We start from the raw sequence: 22,106 nt of genomic DNA, 5'->3' as shown, positions 1-22,106 counted from the left end.
GAGAGCGCAACTGCCCCCCCCAAAAAGGATGGCCAGAATGCCACCCCTGGAAATGTGCCGCCCCAAGCACATGCATGCTTTGCTGGTGCCTAGAGCCGGTCCTGGTAGAGGCTGGTCGGCCTTGCAACCATCTCAATAGAGCATGAGCTGGCCCAGACTGTGGACTTTCAGCAGGAAGCTGTTCAAATATTTGCAACCAGGAAGGCCCGGAAAGCACCACTTTGGTTATTCAAACAGATAAAAATGCCAGACAAGAAAAGTTACATTTGCTGTTCAGGCATTTGAAAGTGAAGTGTTACTTAAAATTTTTGAACAAGGCATTTTAAGTTGTTAGTTCTCCTTTATTGGGGTAGGTAGCAGAGCCGTACCATGAGAGGAGTGGAACAGGAAGAAAGCAGAATGGAAACTTTTCAAAGTTTTGGCCCAAGCAAGGAGGCATGGGAGCATCATTTGAACTCCCTGCCTCAGGTGCCAAAATGTTGTGGGCTGGCCCTGCAGCCTGCTCCCTTCTACCTTGCTGCTCCTGGGCACGGGGAGGTGGGTGGGTGCGTGTGTGCGTGCGTGCAGTGAACTGGAGCACCCTCTCGTGGGTGTACAGTCTGGAAGGAGCCTGATCCGGGCCCTGGGCTGCAGGGCAGATGCTGCGGAAGTGCAGCCTTGTTGAGCAGATGCTGAGAGGGGCCAGTGCCCTCCAAAGGGGCCTGGCCTGATAGTGGGTTGCTGCCTGTGGAGGGTGATTTTCCCACTGCAGGAGGCACCCCCAAGTTCCCTGCCAGGGAGAAGTGCTCAGGGGAGCAGCGAGCTGGTTCCCAGTACAGCCAGGAGCATTCCCCTTGGCTCCTTGTGGGGTGTCTTAGGGCGAAACCAGCAGTCATCCCAAGGGGGAGAGTGTTGATCTCTCTGAACCAGTTGTTGGTGCCCTGAAGGTGGTTCACTCTGGCTCAGTGCTGTCTCGCTGGACAGCTGGCCCCTGTTTGCCAATGTGGCAATGCACAAACTGTACAGGGAGAGGAAACTGTGGGAAGAGACAGGGGCTGCTGGTGGGGTTTCCAGCACAACTTTCTTGAGGTTTCAGCCAGCTGGGAAGAGGTTTTGGGCAGACTGAGCATTGGTGGTTCAGTGGTAGAATTCTTGCCTGCTATGTGAGAGGCCCAGGTTCAATTCCCAGCCAATGCAGCTGTGTTTTTTTTTCTTTTCTCTTTTGAAGCCCTGTTGAATTGCAGCCAGGGAAGGGAGCTGCAATCTTTTAAAATAAAGGTCCCTCTTGAGGGATATTTCTCACCCCCGCTATTCCCTTGTAGAAATCTAACACTTCCTAATACAGTTTTAAGGGCTGTTGACATCACATGCGGTTATCCTGTCACTCGGATCTGTTCCATCATGGGCTGTGAGCCTAGGCTTGCTCAGAGCTTGGGGCTATTTGAGCCCTGAAGGAAACCCAGGTTCTGTGATCACTGGCATGGCAGGTTGAGTAGGTACCCCATCGTATTAATATGGCAGCATGCTGCTCTAGCTCTGTGGCCTTCAGCTAAATGAAAACCCTGAGCATTTGTCATTAAAAATCCCAGGGACTTTCCCAGGCACTTATTCCTGGCCAAATCCCCTTGCAAAAATGCCTCCCAGATGCTGTCCCTGGTCTAGATCCAAACATGGTGCTGTTGCTATTATTTATATGAAAACAGTGGCCCAGATCGGGACTGGGCACTGATAAACTGAAAATAAAAAACAGTCCCTGCTGCAAAGAGCTTCCAAGCTGTACAGAAATCCGATTTCTCTGCGTTGGCTGGGGAGTGAGCCCTATCTCCAGTGTGGGAGATGCTGGTTCTCTCACAGGCAAGAGAGAAATATACTCCTCACTCGTGTCAGTGAGCGCTCTGGTGAGATCCAAGATGGTGGCTCAGCAGTAGAATTCTTGATCTGTTACTTGGCAGGCCTGGGTTTAATTCACAGCTGATACAAGTGGCTTTTTATTAACATTCTGTCTCTTGGTACAGCCCCGCTGCAGGACTACAATGGAGCTGACTGACAAAGATTCAAGCATTGTCTTTGCATTTGGGAAACGCCCATTGTTCAGGGACCCGCCTTGGTTGTCACTGATCAGAGTCCAGAAGAACTGACTTGCAAAGAGAAACGGTGCCTCACCCATTTGTCCTGTTAGCACCTTGGGGTCGCCACCTGGCAGCTGTAGCCCCGTGAGCTGTGATCCTCTTAGATCGACAGTATGGGGAGGACTGGAGCTGGTCTGTACCGAGGACCAGCCAGGGCGAGGCAGGACCATCTGGCAGCCTCCCTTTGAGTTAGCCTTGAGCCAGTGCCACAGCCTAATGCTCAGGGGCAGGTGTTGGGAGAGGGGAAATGTTGGTGCTGACCAATTGTGCTCATTAAAGATCCCACAGCCTGTTTCACAAGCATAGCTTTGGGAACCTCAGTGTCGTGGCTAAATTCCAGTGTGGGTGAGTGCCTCTTGCAGCCCAGGAATTCCTCCTGCAGATTCAGTGGGTTTAGGTACTGTTTTCCTTGTGGCATTGTTGCTGCTGCTGTTAGCTAGCAGCTGCAGTCCACTCCAGAGGTTGCTGCGTATTAGTGCTGGGTGAAGTGGTTTGTAACTTTGAGATCCTCCCTGCGTGGCAGTTAAGCAGTTGGGGGCATCAGTTGTGGCATAGTGACAGGCCCTCCTACACTTCTCAGCGGTGTGAACTGTGCCTAGTCATTACAATGCAGTGTTAACTCTGAAGCCCAATGATGACAATCAAGAGACAATGCTAATCTCACTGCCGATCATTTTAGTAGAAACCCTCAGCTGTTGGGAGCTGTGCACCCTGATTTAGACAAGGCTGTTATTGTCCTTAACTCCTTTGGGTGTGTGTCTATACAGATGAGAAGTGTGGAGGATGCCTCTCTAATCAGGATATCATCATTCAGGAATGCTGATTCACTTCTACTGTGTGCAATTCACTTCTACTGTGGTAGAAAAATTCTCTCCTAGTACCTAAGCTAAGCTGCAAAGTTTGTAGGTCTTTTTTTTTTTTTTTTAAATGGCTTTTATGGGAGAGGTTGTGGTTTTAATTGACATTACCATCCTGCAGGGCTCTGTGTGCGACCCAGGGGCTAATTTCTGCATGGTTCAGGAACAGGCCTGGCCTTAGGGAAAATGGCACCCTGGGCAAACTTGCGTTTTGGTGCCCCTGGCCCCTGTGTGTCCCCTTTGCTTCAGTGCCTGCTCCCCCTGCTGTACGCCTAATGCCTACACCCCCTTCACTCAACCTCTGCCCCCCTCCTGCACCCCAACACCTGCCCCCTCCCGTGTCCCTAACTCCTGCCCTGTGCCCCTGTCACTCCTACCCCCTGCACCCCCCTCCTGCACCCCAAAACCTGCCCCCCATGTGCCCCTAACCCCTGCACCCCCCTCCTGCACCCACGTAGGGAAACTGACCTGGATGCATAAAGCAGCTGGCACTGCTGCTCGCTTGGGCACTGGACTGCTGCTCCTCCGCCCCCTGCAGCCCTAGGGGCCTGTGAGGGGGGAGCAAGGAGCTGTCAGGGCACCCTGCATCTAGTTCACTTTCCCTGCAGGCTGCATAAGGGGAGGGCAGGAGAGCAGCAGCTCCTGATGTCTCAGCCCAGCCCAGGTGGGGAAGTGACCTAGATGCAGGGAGCCCTGGTGTGTGTGTTGAGGGGACTGTGTGAAGGGGTGTGTGTGTGTGTGCGCCCGAGTGAATGAGTGCCTGTCTCTTTAAGAAAGCACTCAGGGTCAGGAGCCTGAACTTGGCTTGTTCAGTCACAAGCAGCTGCCAGCAGCTCAAGCCCCAGAGAGGCAGCAGCGCACACAGATTCCCCCGTCCCCTCACCCCAGCTTAGGGGAAATCGGTACACGGGGGGGGGAAGAGGGGAACACCCCACCATCAGCCCCCGCCGAGCAGACAGGAGGACGCTCCCAGTCCGGAGTGGCCAGGAGCGACTCCAGGGACGAATGGAGGGCAAATAAAACGCGCATCTCGGGTATGGGAGGTACAAATTTAGCCACTGAACACCAACACACCCTCTGGGTTGTGTCTCTGCTGACTTCCCTGTAAAGGCACCTGGCCTGGTTCTGTCACCCAGTGATGGGTAGAGGGCTCCTCACTGAGATGGGAGAGGGGACCTGCAAACACTACAGCTAGTGCCTGATGCCCAGTGCCATTGATGACCAGAAAAGCAGGCCTGGGCCATCCCCTTAGAGGAGATCTGTAAGTGCAGACAGGGTGTCTCATGCTCTCCCTCTCCACTCTCTCCAGGAATTCCAGGGGTGGGTCTTTCACTATGGTTTGTTCATTTCTTGTGTTCTTACAAGTGAGTATAAGAGGAAGGGAGTGCTAGGAATGTCAGCTGGGGTGTCCTGTGAAGGCCTCCAATAAGAACGGGCAGTTCTTCCAGCCCTACTCAGAAGGGGTTGGGTGCTGAATGATTCATGGGGCTAGCTGTTTGCCCCACTGCTTGAGTGAACTAGTGTAAACTCCTCAGGCATTCTAACACCGTACCCCTAGAGTCACAGACAGTCCCCTTGGGTACACCGATCTGTCTTGCCACCCAGGTAAGCTTACCTTTGTGATAGATGGTCCCTTACACCAAAGATCACAGCAATACTCAGGTTACTTTGCCAGGTCAGTTGCACTTTAGATCTCACACCAAAGACAATGCTTGTAGCCAATCCTATAATAAACTATCTAGAGATTTATTATACAGGAAAAAAGAAATAAATTATTTACAGGTTAAAGCAGGTAAACCTATATGCACACAAAGGAGTTCCAAACTTAAGTTTCAAAAAGTAATAAAAGGTCTATATGATAAGCAAGCTGTATCTGTCCTTCAGGGCTAATCCAAGCCAAGCACTGGGGATTTTTTGCTTAGTAATCCTTGTCCCCAGTTCTTCCTTGTTTGCCTCCCCCTCTTTCACCCCCCCACTTGAAATTGCAAACTCAAAGGTTAGGAGGAATTCACTTGCAAGTCTCCTCTTCGTTGGGGTGAGAGGGGAGAGCAATCCACAAAGTCTTTTTGTCCTCTTTGATGTTCCACTATAGTTTGGGATGGACCTTCCATGTGGTGCAGGACATACGCGGCCTCCAACAGGCCATGTTTTCATGCTAGTTAATGTCTCTCTCCTGTCTGGTGATATACGCAGTCACAGAGGCTCACAATGCAACTGCTCAGATATTACCTTATAATATGGGCTACAGATGCTATAAGGGAGATTAATGCATACATCAATTCACAAGCATTCAATAAAGTCTAAACACTAAGCACATTTTTATAACTCTTAATACCTCTTTTAACAATACTAACATGCAGGTGAGCCAGACTGAGCCAAGTTAGGTGCACAGATGTCAGCATTCACGTGAGTTGTGGGGGCCTTGTCATGACCTTGGGGGTCACATGCAGCTGGTCAAAATCATTTAAAATATGCAATTTCAATGAAATTTTTCATCGACATTTCAAACGTTGACATAAAAGGGTGACCTTCCTGGTGAAAGTTATAGTGAATATTTTGCCCCGTTTGTTTGACCAGCTAAAGAGAGAAAATTCTGACACATGTTCATTGAAATTTTGACCCAATTAAAAAACAAAAATTCATGTAATTGTCATGAAAATTTCTGCCCAAATTGTGCTCCGGTTTTCAGTGAGCACCACTGAATTTTTAATGTAAAGAAGAAGGGAAAAAAAACTTTTTAAAAGGAAAATGTTCATTGCCAGCGCTCCTTTATCCATCAGCCAGAAGCAAAGGGCAGAAAGCCTGTCTTGTTTGGGGTTTTTGGCAGGTCATCTTTGACATTTATAGATGATGGTGACTCATGTGAGCGAAACAGCAAACCGCAAGTGAAAGAAACTTCACAGCTGCAGCATTGGTTCTTCTGTGGCAATATTGTCCCCTGCTACATAGGAGGCTCAGCTACTGAAAATGACTTTTTTTTTTTTTTAATGTCCTGTCTCTGTACAATCCTGCTGCAGGACCATGGTGGACCTGAGTTATGAAGATACAAGCATTGTCTTTGCATTCGGGTAATGCCTGTTGTTCAGGGACCTGCCTTTGCTGTCACTGCTTCACCTACAAGTCCTACTAGCACCAGTAATTGGTGTCACCGCCCTTGAGCTGTCATCCTGTCAGATCCCCCTTTTGGGACCAGCCAGCTGGCACCCTCCCCTTTGAGTCAGCATTGAAGCACTGCCACAGCCTGTGCTCAGGGGCCAGGTGCTGGCCATTGGGAGAGGGGAAATGGAGGTGCTGATTAAAGATCCCACAGCCCATTTCACAAGCGAGGAACCTGGCTAAATTGCAGTGTGGGTGAGAGCCTCCTGTGTGGCCGGGGAGAATTCTCCCCCGTACCCTCCTGCCGGGCACCATTGAGCTGCTGGTTTCCTGCTACACATCCCTGGCCTGTTTCAGACTCTACCATCCAGTGGTGGATTCATGGTTCCCTTTCTTCAGGATTGTCTAGGTTAGGAACAGAAACCAAGGTTAGGCCAGGGTAAACTAGGATGTGAGCTCACCCAAATGCCTAAACTAGAAAACTCCAACAGGCCCAGGGGCTCCACAGTCACTGAGGTAAGCGTCACTTTCAAGATGACTTATAGAGCGAGACCTATCAGCTGACATGTTCCCTTTATTATTTGTCGATAGAGAAGGACCAAGAGGGGACTTGGGTTCCTGAGAGGGTTTTCTTGTCTTAGTATTGTGAATCTCATATCTGATATTTTCTGGTTCTGTAGGAGGCCTTGGATGAGAACTGGCGTGGCAGCTCTTAGCCCTAAACTGAAGGGGTATTATTGTCCTTACATCTGCGTATGGGAAGTGAGGGAACACTCAGAATTGTAATTCAGGAATCATGTATCCAGTCACTTCTAAAGTGGTAGAAAAATGCTCTACACTTGAGCAAAGCTAGCAAATATGTAGATGTGAACAAAAAGAAGCTGAAAACAAGCTGAAAACAACAAGCTAAGAATCACTTTCTCCTCCCTCCAAATTCAAATGTGGTGGAAAAATTTGGTCAGCCTGACCTGAAGTTCTGCTGTTCTGGCCAGTCTGTCTGTGTCGGTGTTTGTTTTAGCAGCTGAGGATTGTGATGAAAGCTCCAGGCCTGTTGTTTGGGTGAGTGTCTAAATGTCTCTGCGGATGTCCGACTGAGCGTGAGGTGACTTTGGAAGGACAAGGACCCTGGGTGGAGAGTTGAAGCAATGCTGCTGGTTTGTGTGGCCAAGACACCAAAGTATGTCTGAAAGCGTCGGTTCACTGCTGGAGCATTGGTGGTTCTCTGTTGCTCTTTCAGGCTGGGACTAGATTAGGGCCTGGTCTACACAGAGTTTGTCTCGGTATAACTGTCGGTTGTGTGAGTGGTCAGGGGGGTGATGTTTGACTGGTGTCGGTATATCAGTATAACCCAGGGGGTAGGTACCTTGTCCCAGTCTGGCCCCCCTCTCCAAACAGGAATAATCCGTGTGGTGTAGACACCGGTGTACCTACAGCTGCAGCCACACCAGGGGGTTGTACTGTGTTGCCCGTGCCAGTACAGGTGAAGTGGTACAACTTGTGTGTAGACAGCTGCTAGGCTAGGACGGTCTGAGCTTTTCAGTCACATGCGTAGTTGAGCGGCACCTCCGTAGGCAACAGACAGAAACGAAATGGGGTCTCCCACACGGCGTGACCGCGCCCATACAGTGCTTGTGAGGTCACGCCATTTGGAGGACACCATTTAATATAGCAGAATGGCACGGGGCCTGATGCCTTCATGGTGTGGAGGGGAGTGGACGGAATCGTCCCGGGGTGGGATCTAGCCCACCAGTGCTGTTCTCAGTTGTGTTAGCTCAGTTGAGCCAACCTAAGGGCCTGCCTGCACATGAAGTCACCCCTCAGGAGCTCTCACCCTGCCTCATTCTGGAAAAACTTTCACATGTAGGCGCGTCCTGAGTGGTTTGGAAACCCCACTTATCACCAGTGCGGACTCGGGTTAACACCGAACACTTGAGTCTAGGCTTCAGCTCGGTTTAGTGTGTGGTAAAGTGCCATTGCCCTGCCTTGACTAGAGCTGGGGGAGGTGCTAACAAGATGCAGCTGGGTGACTCCATCCAACATCCCACCTTTAAATCCCGCTCTAGGTCTGGGAGCTGTGCAGTTCAGGCCCGCAAGGGAGGAGGCGCCAGGCGGCGGGGGGGGGGGAAGGTGTCTGGGGAGCAGGCCATTCACTCCCCTGCATGTATGTTGTTTCTTCAGGGGAATGTGGACGCAAACGTTCAGGACATGGTAGAGCAGGTTCTCACTGGTGACGCAGGGAGCAGCCAGAAGGCCGTGCCCCCCAAAGCTCTGCTGGATAACTGCGTCAAGGTCATGTGGATGCTGTACAGCGAATCATGTGAGTAGAGATCCCTTCCAGGGAAGCATGGAGGGAGGAATAAGCCAAGGCAGCTCCCAGCTCACGAAGGGGGCTATCTGGGGAGGTGAGGAGTCCATGCTCTGGTGGGGAAACCCCAGCCTGCTGATCACTTTGGTGTTGCTCCCAGGCGATGGGCAAGGGCAATGGAAACGCCCTAAAAGTGGGGGGCCACAGGTGCCTGAACCGTGGCCCCACTCCCAATGCCATGGTGCTCCCAAAGCATCGCCCTGCACCACCCTTTCTCCCAGAGGCCCCGCCCTGGCACCACTCCTTCTCCTGGAGGCCACACCCCCTTCTCGCTCATCTCCACCCCTCCCCCCATTGCTCGCCCTTACGGCCAGTAAAAGTCAGGGGGCCATGGCCCCTGGTGCCCCTGTTCTGGCACCCCTGGCCATGGGCAGTGCATATCAGCAGAGAGGCTGTGAACGCACCAGGAGAGCAGATCTGCAGGGTACAGAGGGCCCTTTGCATGCTGTGACAGCTGCCCAACCATCATGTTCCCTGTCCTGTGAGCTGGGCACAGAGACGTGTGGAAAATGGGTCTAGCCCAGGCATTGTGAGCGGCTGCATGGAGGGCCACTCAGCCAACCTATTGGCTGTGTTAATGACGGATGCCTCGACTCTCTCCTGCCTCAGGTAAATAGGATTCTGCCTATGATCGGGAAGGGACCGTGGCCATTTCCTCCCTCTCTCCGTGCCCTCTGCACTGCCTCGGCATGTGGTCTTTGTTGTCACGCTGCCTGTCTGCTTGTGCCCCACAACCCCAGCTTCTGTGTCGCGTTGTGCCTGCCATCTCCCCAGGGCCCAGAGGAAGCCAGCACCCTATGAAGCATCTTCCAAGGTGCCCGGCAGTGGGAGCTTTGCCTGGCTCTCCTAGAGCAGAATGAGACCAAAGGCAGAGGAAGGGGCGTGCAGAGGATTTTCTCTTCCAGAGCCGGGGTACAAGCTCAGGAAATCTTTCTGGCACGGGAAATCCAGGGAAGGTGGTGACTTCTCCTGCCATGAACAGGCTGTATTTGTGTCGCTCTGAGGGTGCGGCTATGTGTTGCTCCCCGTGCTCCCCACCAGAATAGATACCCGATGGCCAGCTCTGCAGCAGAAATGGAGACTTCCGTCACATTCACGCCTGCTTCAGCAAGGGATTTTCTCACAAGAGTTGTCAGAGAGAGAGCATGATATAACCTGGCCTGGGGCGTGTTGGCCTCAACGCATGCCTGAGTCAGGACGCACAACTGGTACACAGCAGCCCCTGCAGAGAAGAGCCTCTGGAGGGATGCTGACCATCCGGTGGATGCTCCCTGGAGACTGCTGTGACTGGATTGGCAGCTTTGCGGCAGGAACGTTCCAACTCCTGAACATTTAACACAAAGCTGCTGTAGCTGGAACATCCCCGCTTGGCCTGGCCTCACCTGGGGACCAAAGAGGAAAGGAACATCAGGCCACGGAGCGAGTTGGACCCCGTGTACGAGGGAGCCACCTACAGAGACACTTTCCATCCCACCCCAGCGCTGGTGCATGTGAATACAGGGTCAGACCTGCGGAGCCAGAGGATCTGAGAGTGCCAACAGCAATCTGCCCTCAGACTCTTCCTAGAGCTTGTTGTGTTGTGGTTCCCCTCCTGAGTGAGCTGATGGATGATGGAGCCGTGCACCTGCAATATGTGTTTGTGAGCCATTGCCCATTGATCTAACCCTAGTTCTAAAATGCCTGCCACCATTGTCACCCAGCACCTTAGAGCTCATGACCAGGCCTTTGGGCTGCCTTGTCTGTTCATTTGCTGGCTCCAGCCTAGGGCTAGGGCACCTGGAGACATGTATCTCCCTTTGACCCACGTCTCCCTGCCCTTTTAGAAGAAGTTCTCTGCTCCTGTTTTCAGTGCTGCTAACTTGTGTGGTTTTGATCACTTATCTTACAACATTTGGTACTTTCTTTAAAGCCCTGAGCCCTGGAATCACCATATAAATGCACCTTGTCAGCTTGCATTAATGAAAAAAGCTGGTCTCTAGCTCTCCTGGTCGCAGCTGAGCTTGTAAATGTGTCCCCTACAGGCTCCAAAGCCAATAAATGCAATAAAGAGCAAGCGAACCCAACTCTAAATATGTCGAATGTAAAGTCTCATGATTCATGGAATCCGGGAAACCCTGGGATGTCATGTGTCCTCCCTCCCACCTGCTGGGAGACTCGTTGGCCACGTCTCTCATGCTGCCCAGGCCATGTGCTGGGGCTGAATGGTTTCTGGGCAGGCTAAGCAGCAAGGGCTGCCCTGATCCTCCCGCATCACACAGAGCTGTTTTGCATCCAGAAGCTGAAGTGCTTTTCAAAGGGAAATCTGTTTTGCGGGAGGACTGGGCTGTGTCTGCTCCAGCCAACTTTGTAGCTGTAATTCTCCACCAACTGGAGCAACAGTGGAAGCTGCCGTGTAGACGGCGCAGGGGCGCTTTGCGCTCTGCGCTATCTAACTCCACCTTGAGCATGGCTAGAGGACACGGTGATAGAAATGTCCAAGTCCTCTCTATACTGCGGCTTTCACCGTAGGCACCACTGGTGGAGAATGATGTCAAAGTTTGCCTGCTAAGTCAAGCCAGAGGAAAGAGAGAGGGTTTGCAACACTGATGCATGACAAGAGGGAGCAGCATACAGGGAGTTGGCCATAGAGGCTTTGCGTCTGATGGAAACATTGGTCCCTGGGGTTACCCTGGCTCATGAAGGTGGCAAATGACAGATCACCACTGCTGAACCACGACTACCGTTCTGTGCTGTTGACTGCCCTGTAACTGGTTCCCTGGAAAATGCTGACTCCTCAGATGGCCCAAGGGTTGAGCATGTCTCACAGACCTGGAGGGAGCATTTGACCCACACAAACAGGAATTGGGTTTGAACCGATGTTGCAGCTGCCTCCCTCCATATGGTCATAGGTTTTAGTGTAGAGGGGCCGTCTGTCCAGGTGTGGTGGCAGGGAAGTGAGATTACAGCCGTGGTACAGACTGGTAGCAGGTGCTCTGGCTCATACGAAGAGGCCAGGGCCTGATGTTATCAAGACACCTCAACTTTTAGGTGCCCAATTGAAGCACCTTTGAATGGCCAGATGTTCAGAAAGGGCTGACCACACACCCTGATCTCTTTAAGGCATCTCCATCGGGCCCCCAAAGCGTGGGTCACCCCACAGTAGTCAGGAGTGAAACTTGACGACTTGATGTCTCATCTCTCTCCCAAATCCAGGGACTTTTTTTCCTACAGCCCCAGCCTCACCACGGTGCCACGCTGGTGCTCACATTGCTCATGGAGAAGCAAACGGATTCAACAATGGATGGGGCTGGGCGGGGGAATTTTTCAAGTTGTTATTGAACATAAAGAGTAAGATGCAGCCTGTTGCCAAAGAATTACATAGCAATAAATGGTTCGGGAGAGCGGCTGGATCTGAAATGGCCTTGTCTGAATCTAGCTGAAGTGCTAGATAGCCTCCACTGCTGGAGAATCAGAGCACCTGTCAATCTGTAATGTATCCGCCCTCCCCTCACTGGGCAGGGCAACGGGGAACTACAGCGCGGGGAGACTAAAGCACTGACCCAAGGTCACATCAGGAGTCTGTGGCAAAGCAGGGAATTCCACTCATGTCTCTTACATGACAAGCTGCCACCCAGACCACTGGGCCACCCTGGAATGAACATTTAGCATGATTCAGCTGCCAGTGTTTATTACCTAGGTGATCTCTCCCTGGGTTGTGACCCACAGTGGAGTTTCACACAGGTGTCATGGGGTCACAACCTCCCTGTTACTCCATAATGCAAACGGGGAGGCAGGTCCCAGCTGGTGGAGGTTGAGACACACAAACAGAGGAATAATGACAGGCTTCAGAAGCAAATAGGTTACATGGCAAATAATTTCCGAGTCCACTCCTATATAGAGCCCCTGGGCCAAGTCCAGAAGCCAGGTGTATAGTGGATGTAAGTTACACATGGAAGAGCAGGTGGGGAGGAGGGGAACAAAGCAGGTCTAAAGTCTGGTCTATGTTACAAAGTTCGGTCAACGTAAGGCAGCTTACATCAACCTAATTATGTCAGTGTCCTCATTCCAGCCTTGCTCCCGCCCATGCAAGTTCCCTGCTACACCAACATAATAACTCCTTCTCCAGGAGAGACGTGGGCTTACGTCGGTGTAGTTAGGGTGACACAGTGTCCGAGCAGACGCTGCCATTATTTACATCTGCTGTTGGCTGTCATTCTTGTCAATTGACAAGAAAGGCTGGTTGGCTCCCTGCTGTGAATCCCACGCCCCACTCACAACTTAGGCTTTCACCCTGGGGCAGGTGGGGGGGTTCCAGACAGAAATTGGCTGTTCCCTGCGTTTCTGGGTCCCTTTTCCCAGCCAGGGAGCCACGCTCTGAGCTGGGCTGTTGCCCAGGCTTCTGACTCTGTGCCGGGCTGGCTCTCCGCTGGGAGCCCTGCTGCCCCCTGGCTCCAAGCTAGGCTACCACCCGGGCTCCCCACGCCCTGCTAGGAGCCCGGCTGCCCCCAGGCTCCACGCTCCAAGCAGGCAGCAGCCGGACTCACAGCCGGGATTTGGGAGCCCTATAAGGAGCAGGGAACCAAGATCCATGGGGGCAGCAGCCCAGCTCCTGGTGGGGAGCTCCGTGCGGAGCTGAGAGTCCTGGTGATAGCCAAGCTCCCAACAGGGAGCTGGAGAGCTGAGAGTCCTTGCTGTAGCTGGGCTCCCAGGGGGGAGCTCTGTGCCAAGCTGAGAGCTCAGACTCTCAGCCCCCCCCATTGCCCCTTTTCAGTCAGTGGAAGCTCCTGGTGAGGGCACACACCACTGACAGAAGGGTAGTGTGGACATGAAAAACCAGTTATTACTGTGCTGGCTGCATGTGGACCTAACATAGGTCGACATAAGTTTGTAGTGTAGACATGCCCTAGGTGAAAGCAGGGCAGGGCAGGGTTGGGATGTCCTTATGGACGCTTGAGGTTTTAACAGATTTAATTGATTCCCAGTTAACTCAAAGCAGTTTGCACCTTAGTGAAGGCAAGTCTGTGCGCATACCCGAGATATTTCTTCCAACTAAGGAATGTTTGTGGTTCACTGTGGGGATCCATCCAGCACAAGCATAGGTGCCAACTTTCCCCAGCGCTGGGACCTCCTGTCCCCGCCCTGACTCCACCCTTTCCCCGTCCCTGCCCCGCCCCCATTCCAACTCCTTCTCCAAAGTCCCTACCCCAACTCTGCCCCCTCCCTGCCCCTATTGGATCCCTTCCCCAAATTCGCGCCCTGGCCCCGCCTCTTCCCCAAGTGTGCCACATTCCCCCTCCTCTCCCCTCCCTCCCAGTGCTTGCCGCGCAAAACAGGTGTTTCGTGGCACAAGCGCTGGGAGCTAGGGGGAAAAAGCGGACACGCGGAAGAGGTGGAGGCAGAGGTGAGCAGGAACCGGGGGGGTGGGGAGCTGCCGGTGGGTGCAGAGCACCCACCAATTTTTCCCCTGGGTGCTCCAGCCCCAGAGCACCCATGGAGTTGGCGCCTAGGAGCAAGCTACATGTTTGTAGCTTGGAAAAAATGTTTAGGCAGCATCCAGACTGGCCTTGATACGGTTAACTGGCTTCAAGTTAACTGGGAATCATTTAACTGGAGGTAAAAGCAGAGGTGAAAGTAAGCAGGTCCAGTCTAGTACGGCATACCGGCAAGAGCCAGTACACTGTGCCAGACCAGACCGGCTTCCCTGACCACTGTGGGGTCGGGTGGGGGGCTTTAAGCGCTCCTGGGGCTCCCTGCAGTGGCTGCAGCCCTCAGGGCTCCCCGCAGCAGCCGCAGCCCCCTGAGCCCCACTGCTGGAGCCCTAGGGTAGTGGCGGCAGGGCTCCGGTGCTGATTTAAAGGGCCAGGGGCTCCGGCTGCTGTGGGGAGCCCCGGGCCCTTTAAAGCACTCCCCGAGCCCCGCTGCTGGAGCCCCGGGGTAGCAGTGGCAGGGCTCCAGCGCTGATTTAAAGGGCTTGGGGCTTCGGCCACTGTGGGGAGCCCCGAGCCCTTTAAAGCACCTCCCCCCGAAACCCCGGGGCTCCTTGCAATGGCTGGAGCCCCCAAGTTCTTTAAAGCATCACCCAAGCCCCGGGGTAGTGGTGGCAGGGCTCCGGTGGTGATTTAAAGGGCCCGGAGCTCTGCTGCCTGGGGCCCTTTAAATTGTCCCGGGGCTCCCAGCTGGCTGTGTATTTAAAGGCCCTGCTTCTTCCGGTTGAGGCCATGCCTCTTCTGGTCGAGGCCAGACCCCCTGCTCAGGACTCCAGAGTACCGGTAAATCCTTTAAGTTACTTTCATCCCTGGGTAAAAGGCTCCACTAAAGAGATATCCCAGCCATGTAGTCTGCCTCCGTGGCCTTCTGGAGCACATAACCTCTGATTGGGGGTCTCAGTTCATGCCTGGTGTTGGCGGGAGGCCCTGTGCTGCTGGGAGTCCTCACTTCTCCTTTATGCAGAATTTGCCTGCAACAATGCAGACTATATATCTATGGGTCAAAGTCTCTTTTTTCCAATTATGGGGACCACCCCAGATTCCACCTGCAAGTATCTGCATTGTCTCCCAACCCGGCCACCTCAGACCTAGTACAGTAGATTTGTTGGGCTCAGGAAGAAGTGAAGGAGCACCTGGAAAAGGCAAGAGCAAACTATAAGCAGTATGCAGACCAGCATCAACAGCAACACCCCACCTACACAGTGAAGCAAAAGGATGGTTCTCCATGGATCATCTCCACCCAGACAGACCCTCTCACAAGCTGGACTTCTGGTTCCTTGGCCCTTTTAAGATCCTGTAACAGGTTAATCCCTTTGCTTTTGAATTCCTTCTAATTGGCCCTCTGAAGATTCAGCCAGTGTTTCACATCTCACTTTTTAAACTCTACCCAGAAAACCCTTTCCTGCACAGGACCCCGCCACCTCCTTCACTGGTACAGGTACAGGGCATCAGGAATAGGTAGTTCATGAAATCCTGGACTCTAAATTTAAATGTGGCAGGCTCTGGTAGTCCCTGCTTGGCATCCCGCATGGGTGTCCCCAGGCTGCCTCAGGCAATGCAAGTCTTTGAACCACCATCTCACTGGGCCATCAGGCTCATGGACAGCAAGAGGGCTCTGGGTGAAGGAAACAGTTCTCATCCCTCTGGGGTGTCGCCCACCACCATCCATCATGGTCCGCCTTCAGCGAGGTGGGTATGATGGATGGAACATGAAGTGGTTAACAGCACCTGTGAGCTGTCTATGTGTGCCTTGGGGGGGCATCATCCCAGAAGGTGCTCTCATGAACCACCGCCATAGCCTCACCATCTCCAAGGGATCCAGGGTTTCCTTTTTTCCCAGCTTGCCGGGGAGGCAGACATGGGACAGGGCCACCTCACAACCAACACCTATGCACCATCATGGCTTCTACCTGCTTTGAGTGTTCCTGACCCATGGTCAGATGCCTGCCAACCCCCTCCCATCCTGGTCCTAGCACTCACGCTTGCCGAAACATCATGCAGTTGGGGAGGATGGCCCAGGCAACAGGAACAGACAGAAGCACAGTGTCACTCAGGGGGCAGCTCAGATACATGCATGGAGGAAGACTTTAAGGTGACCCTGTGGTGGACCAGCACTGATGGAAGAAACCCCCTTGAATAGCCTCACTCTTCCCCCCCCAGGCATGGGGATGGGGGGGACAGGACAACCAGTGAGGGGGCTGCCAGAACATCCCCATGCCTGGCATCCCACCGTGCACATGGATGGAGAGGCATCCAAGGCTTTCAGTGTAGCTCCACCACTGCTGTGCTGCTGGCGGGGGTGGGGACTGAGCTAGCACATGCAGCCCCATGAATGATCCTGCTGCAGCTTCACCTATGGAAACGTTGTAATGACTTTTACTTCCTCTAGATAGTCAAGTTTGACCATCTTCTCGGCACTCTGCCAGGGCCATTGACCAATCCCAGGAGGGCCAATCCAAGGACCTTACTAAACCGTTCAGTCAGTAGTAGTGACGAGTGGTGTGTACAACGAGCAGGGACGTAACACTAGCTTATGATCTGCACCTACTAGGAATGCCTCATTCATGGGGAATAATTGCAATCCCCAATCCCCATCATGAATGGAGTTCAGTAAGTTACCTACACCTTTTAGCCTAGGGTAGACACAGCCTAGGCTAACCTCTGTAATGTTCATGGACAGCTAAGAGTATCCTTATTGCTCAGCCTTGGGTGGCTGAACGCCACTTGTCCCACTCAGAAGTTGGAAGCTGACTGCTCAGAGATCACATAAGTAGTTAGCATGCCAGAGTCTTGTTCATTATCCGAATTAACCAGCAAGTCACTCCACCAACTAAGAACAACCATCCACCAGCACCTGCTGGAACAAGAAAGAGTTACTAATCTGACAATCCTTTCCAGCTCTGGATTCGGGGAGGTTTCCTGTGATGAGTCAAATTAAGCTGTAGGCTGCGCTCCTGGTGGTGCCCTTTGATCAGTTACCTTAAGTTTTAGCTTTGCAACCATCCTTTCCCCAAAGACTCTGGCTTCCCATAAGCTGCCCGGTAGGTCATTGGAATAATGCCACTGGCTTGCCAGTCAGAATCATTTATAGGCGGAACTACAGTGGTATTTTAACATCTTTGTCCTCCAACTTTTGTTCTTGATTAATTAAAATATTCTTGGCAACTGTTTTCTCTTTGGTTTGTGTTGTGCTGGTCCAAGCATTTCACCTCCATTGACACAAGATGATTGCCCCGGCCATCTCCCTTAATCATGGCCCCAGTCCAAAACCTAACACAATAGAACTGAGGTCCTGCTCCGTTATCCCGAGCTGGAGTATTCTGGCTACTGACTTGCTCTGAACACTGTAATTTTTTCAAAATAAATGCCTCAGACCCCCAGGACACTCAGGTAAGAGTATCGAGGGAGCACTGAGAGGCAGGGGCTGGCAGAAGCAGAAGCTCGCCTCACTGCAGACTGCAAGGTCGATCCCAAGATCCACACACTCCGACTCTGTGGGTGCTCCAGGGCTTAGCACCCACGAGCAGCCAAGCTTCCCTCCCCCCCCAGTGCCATCCGTCCACCTGCTAGCAGCCCTGCTGATCAACTCCTCCCCTAACCTCCCAGCTCCTCCATACTGTGGAACAGCTGTTCAGCGGCATGCAGGAGGCTCTGGGAGGGAGGGGGAGGAGCTGGAATGGGGTACTCTAGTGGGAGAGAAGAGGCAGGGATGGGGCAGAGCAGGGCTGGGAAAAGGTAGGGCAGAGGTGGGGCCATGGGGGAAGGGGTGGAGTGAGGGTGGGATCTGGGGCAGAGGGGCGGCAGGAAGAGGCAGGCAGGCAGGGGTGGGAGCTTGGAAGAAGGAGTGAAGTGGGGGCAGGCTTTTGGAGGGGGTGGGCGGGCACCCTCGGGTAGAGAGGAGCTTGATACCTATGCCAGTATCCATCTACAAGCTTTTTAATTGCAGCAATTTAAATATACCCTGTTTGAGCTGGAATTACCACAGCTGCTGGCACCAGACTTACACTCCAATGGAGTCTCGTTAAAGGATTTAAAGTGTACTCATTCCAATCACAGGGCCTCAAAAGAGTCCCATATTGCTGTTTTTCAATAACTACCTCCCCAGGTTGAGTGTGGGTAATGTGGATGCCTGCCGCCTTCCTCAGATGCGGTAGCTGTTTCCCAGGCTCCGTCTCTGGAATTGAACCCTGATTTCCTGTTACCCATGGTCACCATCTTAGGTACATGAAATACCATCAAAAGTTGATAGGACAGACATTGTTGCATCATCTCAGCACAGGGTCGTGTGCATGGCCCAAGGTTATCTAGAATCACGAAAGCAGATGAGTGGGTTGATTTTGGTCTGATAAATGCACACATTACCTGAGATCAGAGCTCATTGGCATGTCTGGAATTACCACAGTTCTCCAGGTAATGGGTACAGTGACCAAAGGAACCGTAACTGATTTAATGAGCCATTCACAGTTTCAGAGTACCGGCCATGTGTACTTAGACATACCTGGCTTAATCTTTGAGACAACCATATGCTATTGACAGGAACAACCAGGTAGCAATGCTTAGGAAGGAGAGTACAGGCTGCACCTTAAGGACAGGGGGCAGCCCTGGCAGGTCCCACCAGGCTTCCCCAGAAGGAAGGAAAAGGGTCCGCAGAGCAACACGTGGACCGATAGGGATGGCAGTTCCCCCATGACTGGTCTGGGTCACAGCAGGGTAGGATGGCAGAAGAGAGGGACAGCCATCAAGACCCCCACCCCTTCTCCCCATTTCCCTCAGTTCCCTGAGTCACATCAGCAAAGGACAGCAGAATATAGGCTGGGGTATGGAGAGCCTCTTCTCCCTGTTGCCCAAGGGCCCTTTGAGACAACATGGCTAGCTGGCATGGGGCCCATGCATGCCTTCGAGGCAACTGTAGAGAAGATAGCAGCAACAGAGACCGGGCTGGCAGCAGGGGAGACTGGAGCTCCGGCAAGAGGGGGCTATGAGGGTCCCACCAAGGGGGAGGGGACCACCCCAACCTGCACAAGGGTGAGCCATCGTATGTGGTGGGCTCCACAGCATGCCCCTACTCACTTTTGCAACTGCTTTGCCCTGCCGACACTCACATCTCTGGGACGTAGCTGATCCCTGGATGGGCTCACAGAGCAACTCAGCCTCACTTGGCAGAGATCAGCCAGTCCCCCGAAGGGGAGGGCCTGTACCCAGACCCTCTTCCCTCAGGAGATCCTCGGTTGTCCCCCCCCCCCCCCCCGGGTGTGGTACACAAAAAGGAGGAGGGTCCCAATCAGTGTTCCCTCTAATTTTTGACAGGCCATGTGCATAAAAAAAATTCTTCTGTGCAAATGATTGGTGTGTGGTGTTTTGTTGTGCGTGGGGTTTAGGATCTGTGTGTGCGCGCACACGCGCACAACTTAGAGGGACCAGTGGTCCCAATCTGCTTCAACACTGGCACCCTGGGAGAGATGCTGGCCCATGAAGGGCCCTCCCTGTCACTCCAGTGAATGGTCAGATGGAGAGAGGGGTAGGAGCCAAGGCATGCACCCAAATCCATTCCCCGAGGGGCACCCATGCCCATTCCCCGAGGACAGAGTCGTTGTCCTGGGGTCTGGCAGGAGAAAAGGAAGATGACCCCATCCCACCTGTGCACTGGCATCCTGGGAGCAGCGCCAATGCATGGACGGCCCTCCCAGGCAAGGCCACCCACTGTCTGATCTCGAGTCTGGGCCACTGGGATGGCTCCAGGGTCATCAGAGACCATGAGCCGGGGAAAACGGCACCGACTGGAAGGAGCAGCGGAGGGCTGATTCCCACCTTTAAATGTCTGCCTTCCCCTCATATAGGTCAGGAACAACACTGGGATTGAGCCCCTGGCCTCAGCTCTATTCTCACCAGGTGCTGAAAACCTTGTCCACCAAGTCTCCATGGACTTTTTGCACAGGAGTTAATGGGAAGGCACCAGGCCCCATCAGTCGAGCTGTGCAGGGGGACGAATCTGCCTGTGCGGTTTGAACAGGTGACAAACAGAATTTAGTGGCCTCCTGTGGACAGCTGTGATATTACCAGCCGTTACATCAACCAATTGACTAGAATGGGGTTGACCTGATGGCCAGTTAAACTTAGAAAATGTTTCCAACTTTTTCTGCAGTTGACCTGTTGGCTGGCGGGACTTGGCCTGACGGTGTGGGGAGGATCCAGTCCAAACTGATGAACTAGCCAAGGGAGCCCCAGAACTCAAAGGGGAAAAAAGATCAAGCCCACTGGGACAGGCTGCCTGCCACCCAACAAGCTGTCTAGGGCTCTCCCTCCCCAGCAGTAGCGACGGGAAGCCTCTTTCTCAGCCAGGATCGGGCCCCTGGAAGTCTGTATTTTCTCCCACAGCCACCACACCTAGCTTCCTGGGGAGAATGAGAGAAGCCAATTTGAAGAACTGAAGGGGGCGCCAATCCCACCCTCCAAGCATGGCAGGGCGTGTGGGGTTTGGTTTGGTTTTGGTTTTTGCAGGCTTGTGTGTCAGTACAGGAAAGCTGGCAAGGAGACAGGTGCCTACAGCTATACCAGGCTGAATGCGCCCAGTCTTGTCTGACGGCGGAAGCTGAACTCTAGTGGGCCTGGCTAGTACTTAGTTGGGAGAACATCTGGGAATCCCAGGAGATATAGGCAGATTTTCTTTATAATTCTTTCTTCCTGTTGCAATTGTTCTTTTTGCTTTTTTCTTTCCCCCCGTCTCCCCTCGGCCCACCACAGCTGATACCTGTGTCTCACCAATTTGACCAGGAGTACAGGGATGCACCTGGGGAAGCAGGCCTGGATCCCTGGATAACTCAGCTTCCATCCTGAGCCCCTGGCTCCACAGGCAGGGTGAGGTCAGAGGTCCCAGCCAGGCTGGCCAGAATGAAGGAGGAAGGGAGTGTCTACATAAGGTAGCATCTGTTCTCTGGATCACCTGAAACATACCCACAGAATCAACTTGAGGTATCCGTGGCACTTGGGGGGGAAAGGTCTGGTAGCCCTAGGACCCCATCTTCCCCACCAGAGCTACAGAGAGCCACTTCAAAGCTACCAGTTGCCACCCATGCCTAGCCAAGCCTGAGAGGGAATTAGAGCAGGGGAGCAGGTGTTGACACCCCCCCACATCAATTTCCTCCAAAGGAGACCCCGATCTCCAAAACCACCTGAGGCATCCCTGGCACTTGGGAGCACTTGCCTAGGACTTTGGGCTCATATTCTTCCCACCACCGACCTGTGGCACCCCTCCAAGCTAAGCAGGGTGCACCCAGGACAAACAGAGAAGGGTGGATCAATTCCCAAAGTGCACTTTTGTCCCCTTGTAAGAATCACAGAGGCTGGATGTACATGAGAAGGGTTTATTTACAGAGAATGACCAGTAGAAGTTTGGTAATGTTGAAAACAAGTACCCAAGCAAAGACCTGGCTTTCCTGCTTATTTGGGCAGTGGTAATGTGTATCTCACCTTTTCCCTTGCCTGCTGCTGGTTCTGCATCTCTTCTGTGGCCTCCACTTGCCTTGGGACTGCTGTAATTTTTGGATGAATTGATGAGTCAGGCAAAGGGAAACATGCTTCCATCTACCTCAGCTTGAACTTCTAGCAATCTGGATACAAGTGAGAGCTGGACATTTACAAAGGTGCAGTGAAAGTCTCCTAATGTCTGGTGGAAGATAACATAAGAATTGTGCCCTGTCTGCTGCATTATATGGAAGTGCAATTTTTTGTGCCATGTCAGGTTTCTTGTGGTTGCATTATTATCACATTCTGGGGTGCAATCCAGACCACCGAGGGGCTGTGCAACCTTGAGTGCCTCATAATGCTTTGCTGTTGTAGCTTCTAACCTGAGCTGCTTAAAAACCACCTACAAGCATGCAGGTAACACCCTGAGTGTCTGTGTAGAGCTGCAGCCTGTTCGCAACACTCCAGTCACTCTCTGGCTTCCACCAGCCTGGGTTACTAATGGCAGGGAGACCTCAACACACTCCCAGTCCCAATTTTTTCCCAAAACGTGTGTTCTGCACTGTCCAGCCCTCTTCTGGACAGTTCAGATATTACAGGTCCATTGCCCTTGTAAAAGGTCAATATTTAAGAGTTTGGTAACTTAGAAGCACCAGACTCACCCAGATGGGCCCTCCTCTATCAGGTGGCTAATTAAGCACTGTTGTGCAGCTGACCTCAGACAACCAATGACTGCAGGAGCAAGTGAGGTGGT

General features: G+C 52.8%; 1 protein-coding gene and 1 non-coding gene across 6 annotated transcripts in view; both read left to right on the top strand.

The window, feature by feature from the left end:
• Positions 1-20,394, top strand: part of IL34 (interleukin 34) — a 43,158-nt gene extending 22,764 nt beyond the window's left edge. For 3 of the 5 annotated variants that reach the window (XM_038367850.2, XM_038367851.2, XM_038367852.2), the window contains 2 exons: positions 8,240-8,378; positions 9,036-17,056. In XM_038367850.2, coding sequence (XP_038223778.1) covers positions 8,240-8,378; positions 9,036-9,043 — 147 coding nt within the window. In that variant the 3' untranslated portion in view covers positions 9,044-17,056. Of the gene's footprint in view, positions 1-6,741; positions 7,121-8,239; positions 8,379-9,035; positions 17,057-20,033 lie in introns of those variants that run through there. The other 2 variants (XR_006275194.1, XM_043495180.1) reach the window with 2 other exon arrangements.
• On the top strand, positions 1,106-1,176 carry TRNAS-GCU. The gene has a single exon. It is a non-coding gene; the product is annotated as a tRNA-Ser (tRNA).
• Positions 20,395-22,106: the final 1,712 nt, after the last annotated feature.

The sequence above is a fragment of the Dermochelys coriacea genome, chromosome 12 (assembly GCF_009764565.3).
Source record: "Dermochelys coriacea isolate rDerCor1 chromosome 12, rDerCor1.pri.v4, whole genome shotgun sequence".
In the NCBI taxonomy this organism is placed as follows: domain Eukaryota; kingdom Metazoa; phylum Chordata; order Testudines; family Dermochelyidae; genus Dermochelys; species Dermochelys coriacea.
The sequence above is the reverse complement of the archived record's forward strand: the minus strand, read 5'-3'. Positions and strand labels throughout refer to the sequence as shown.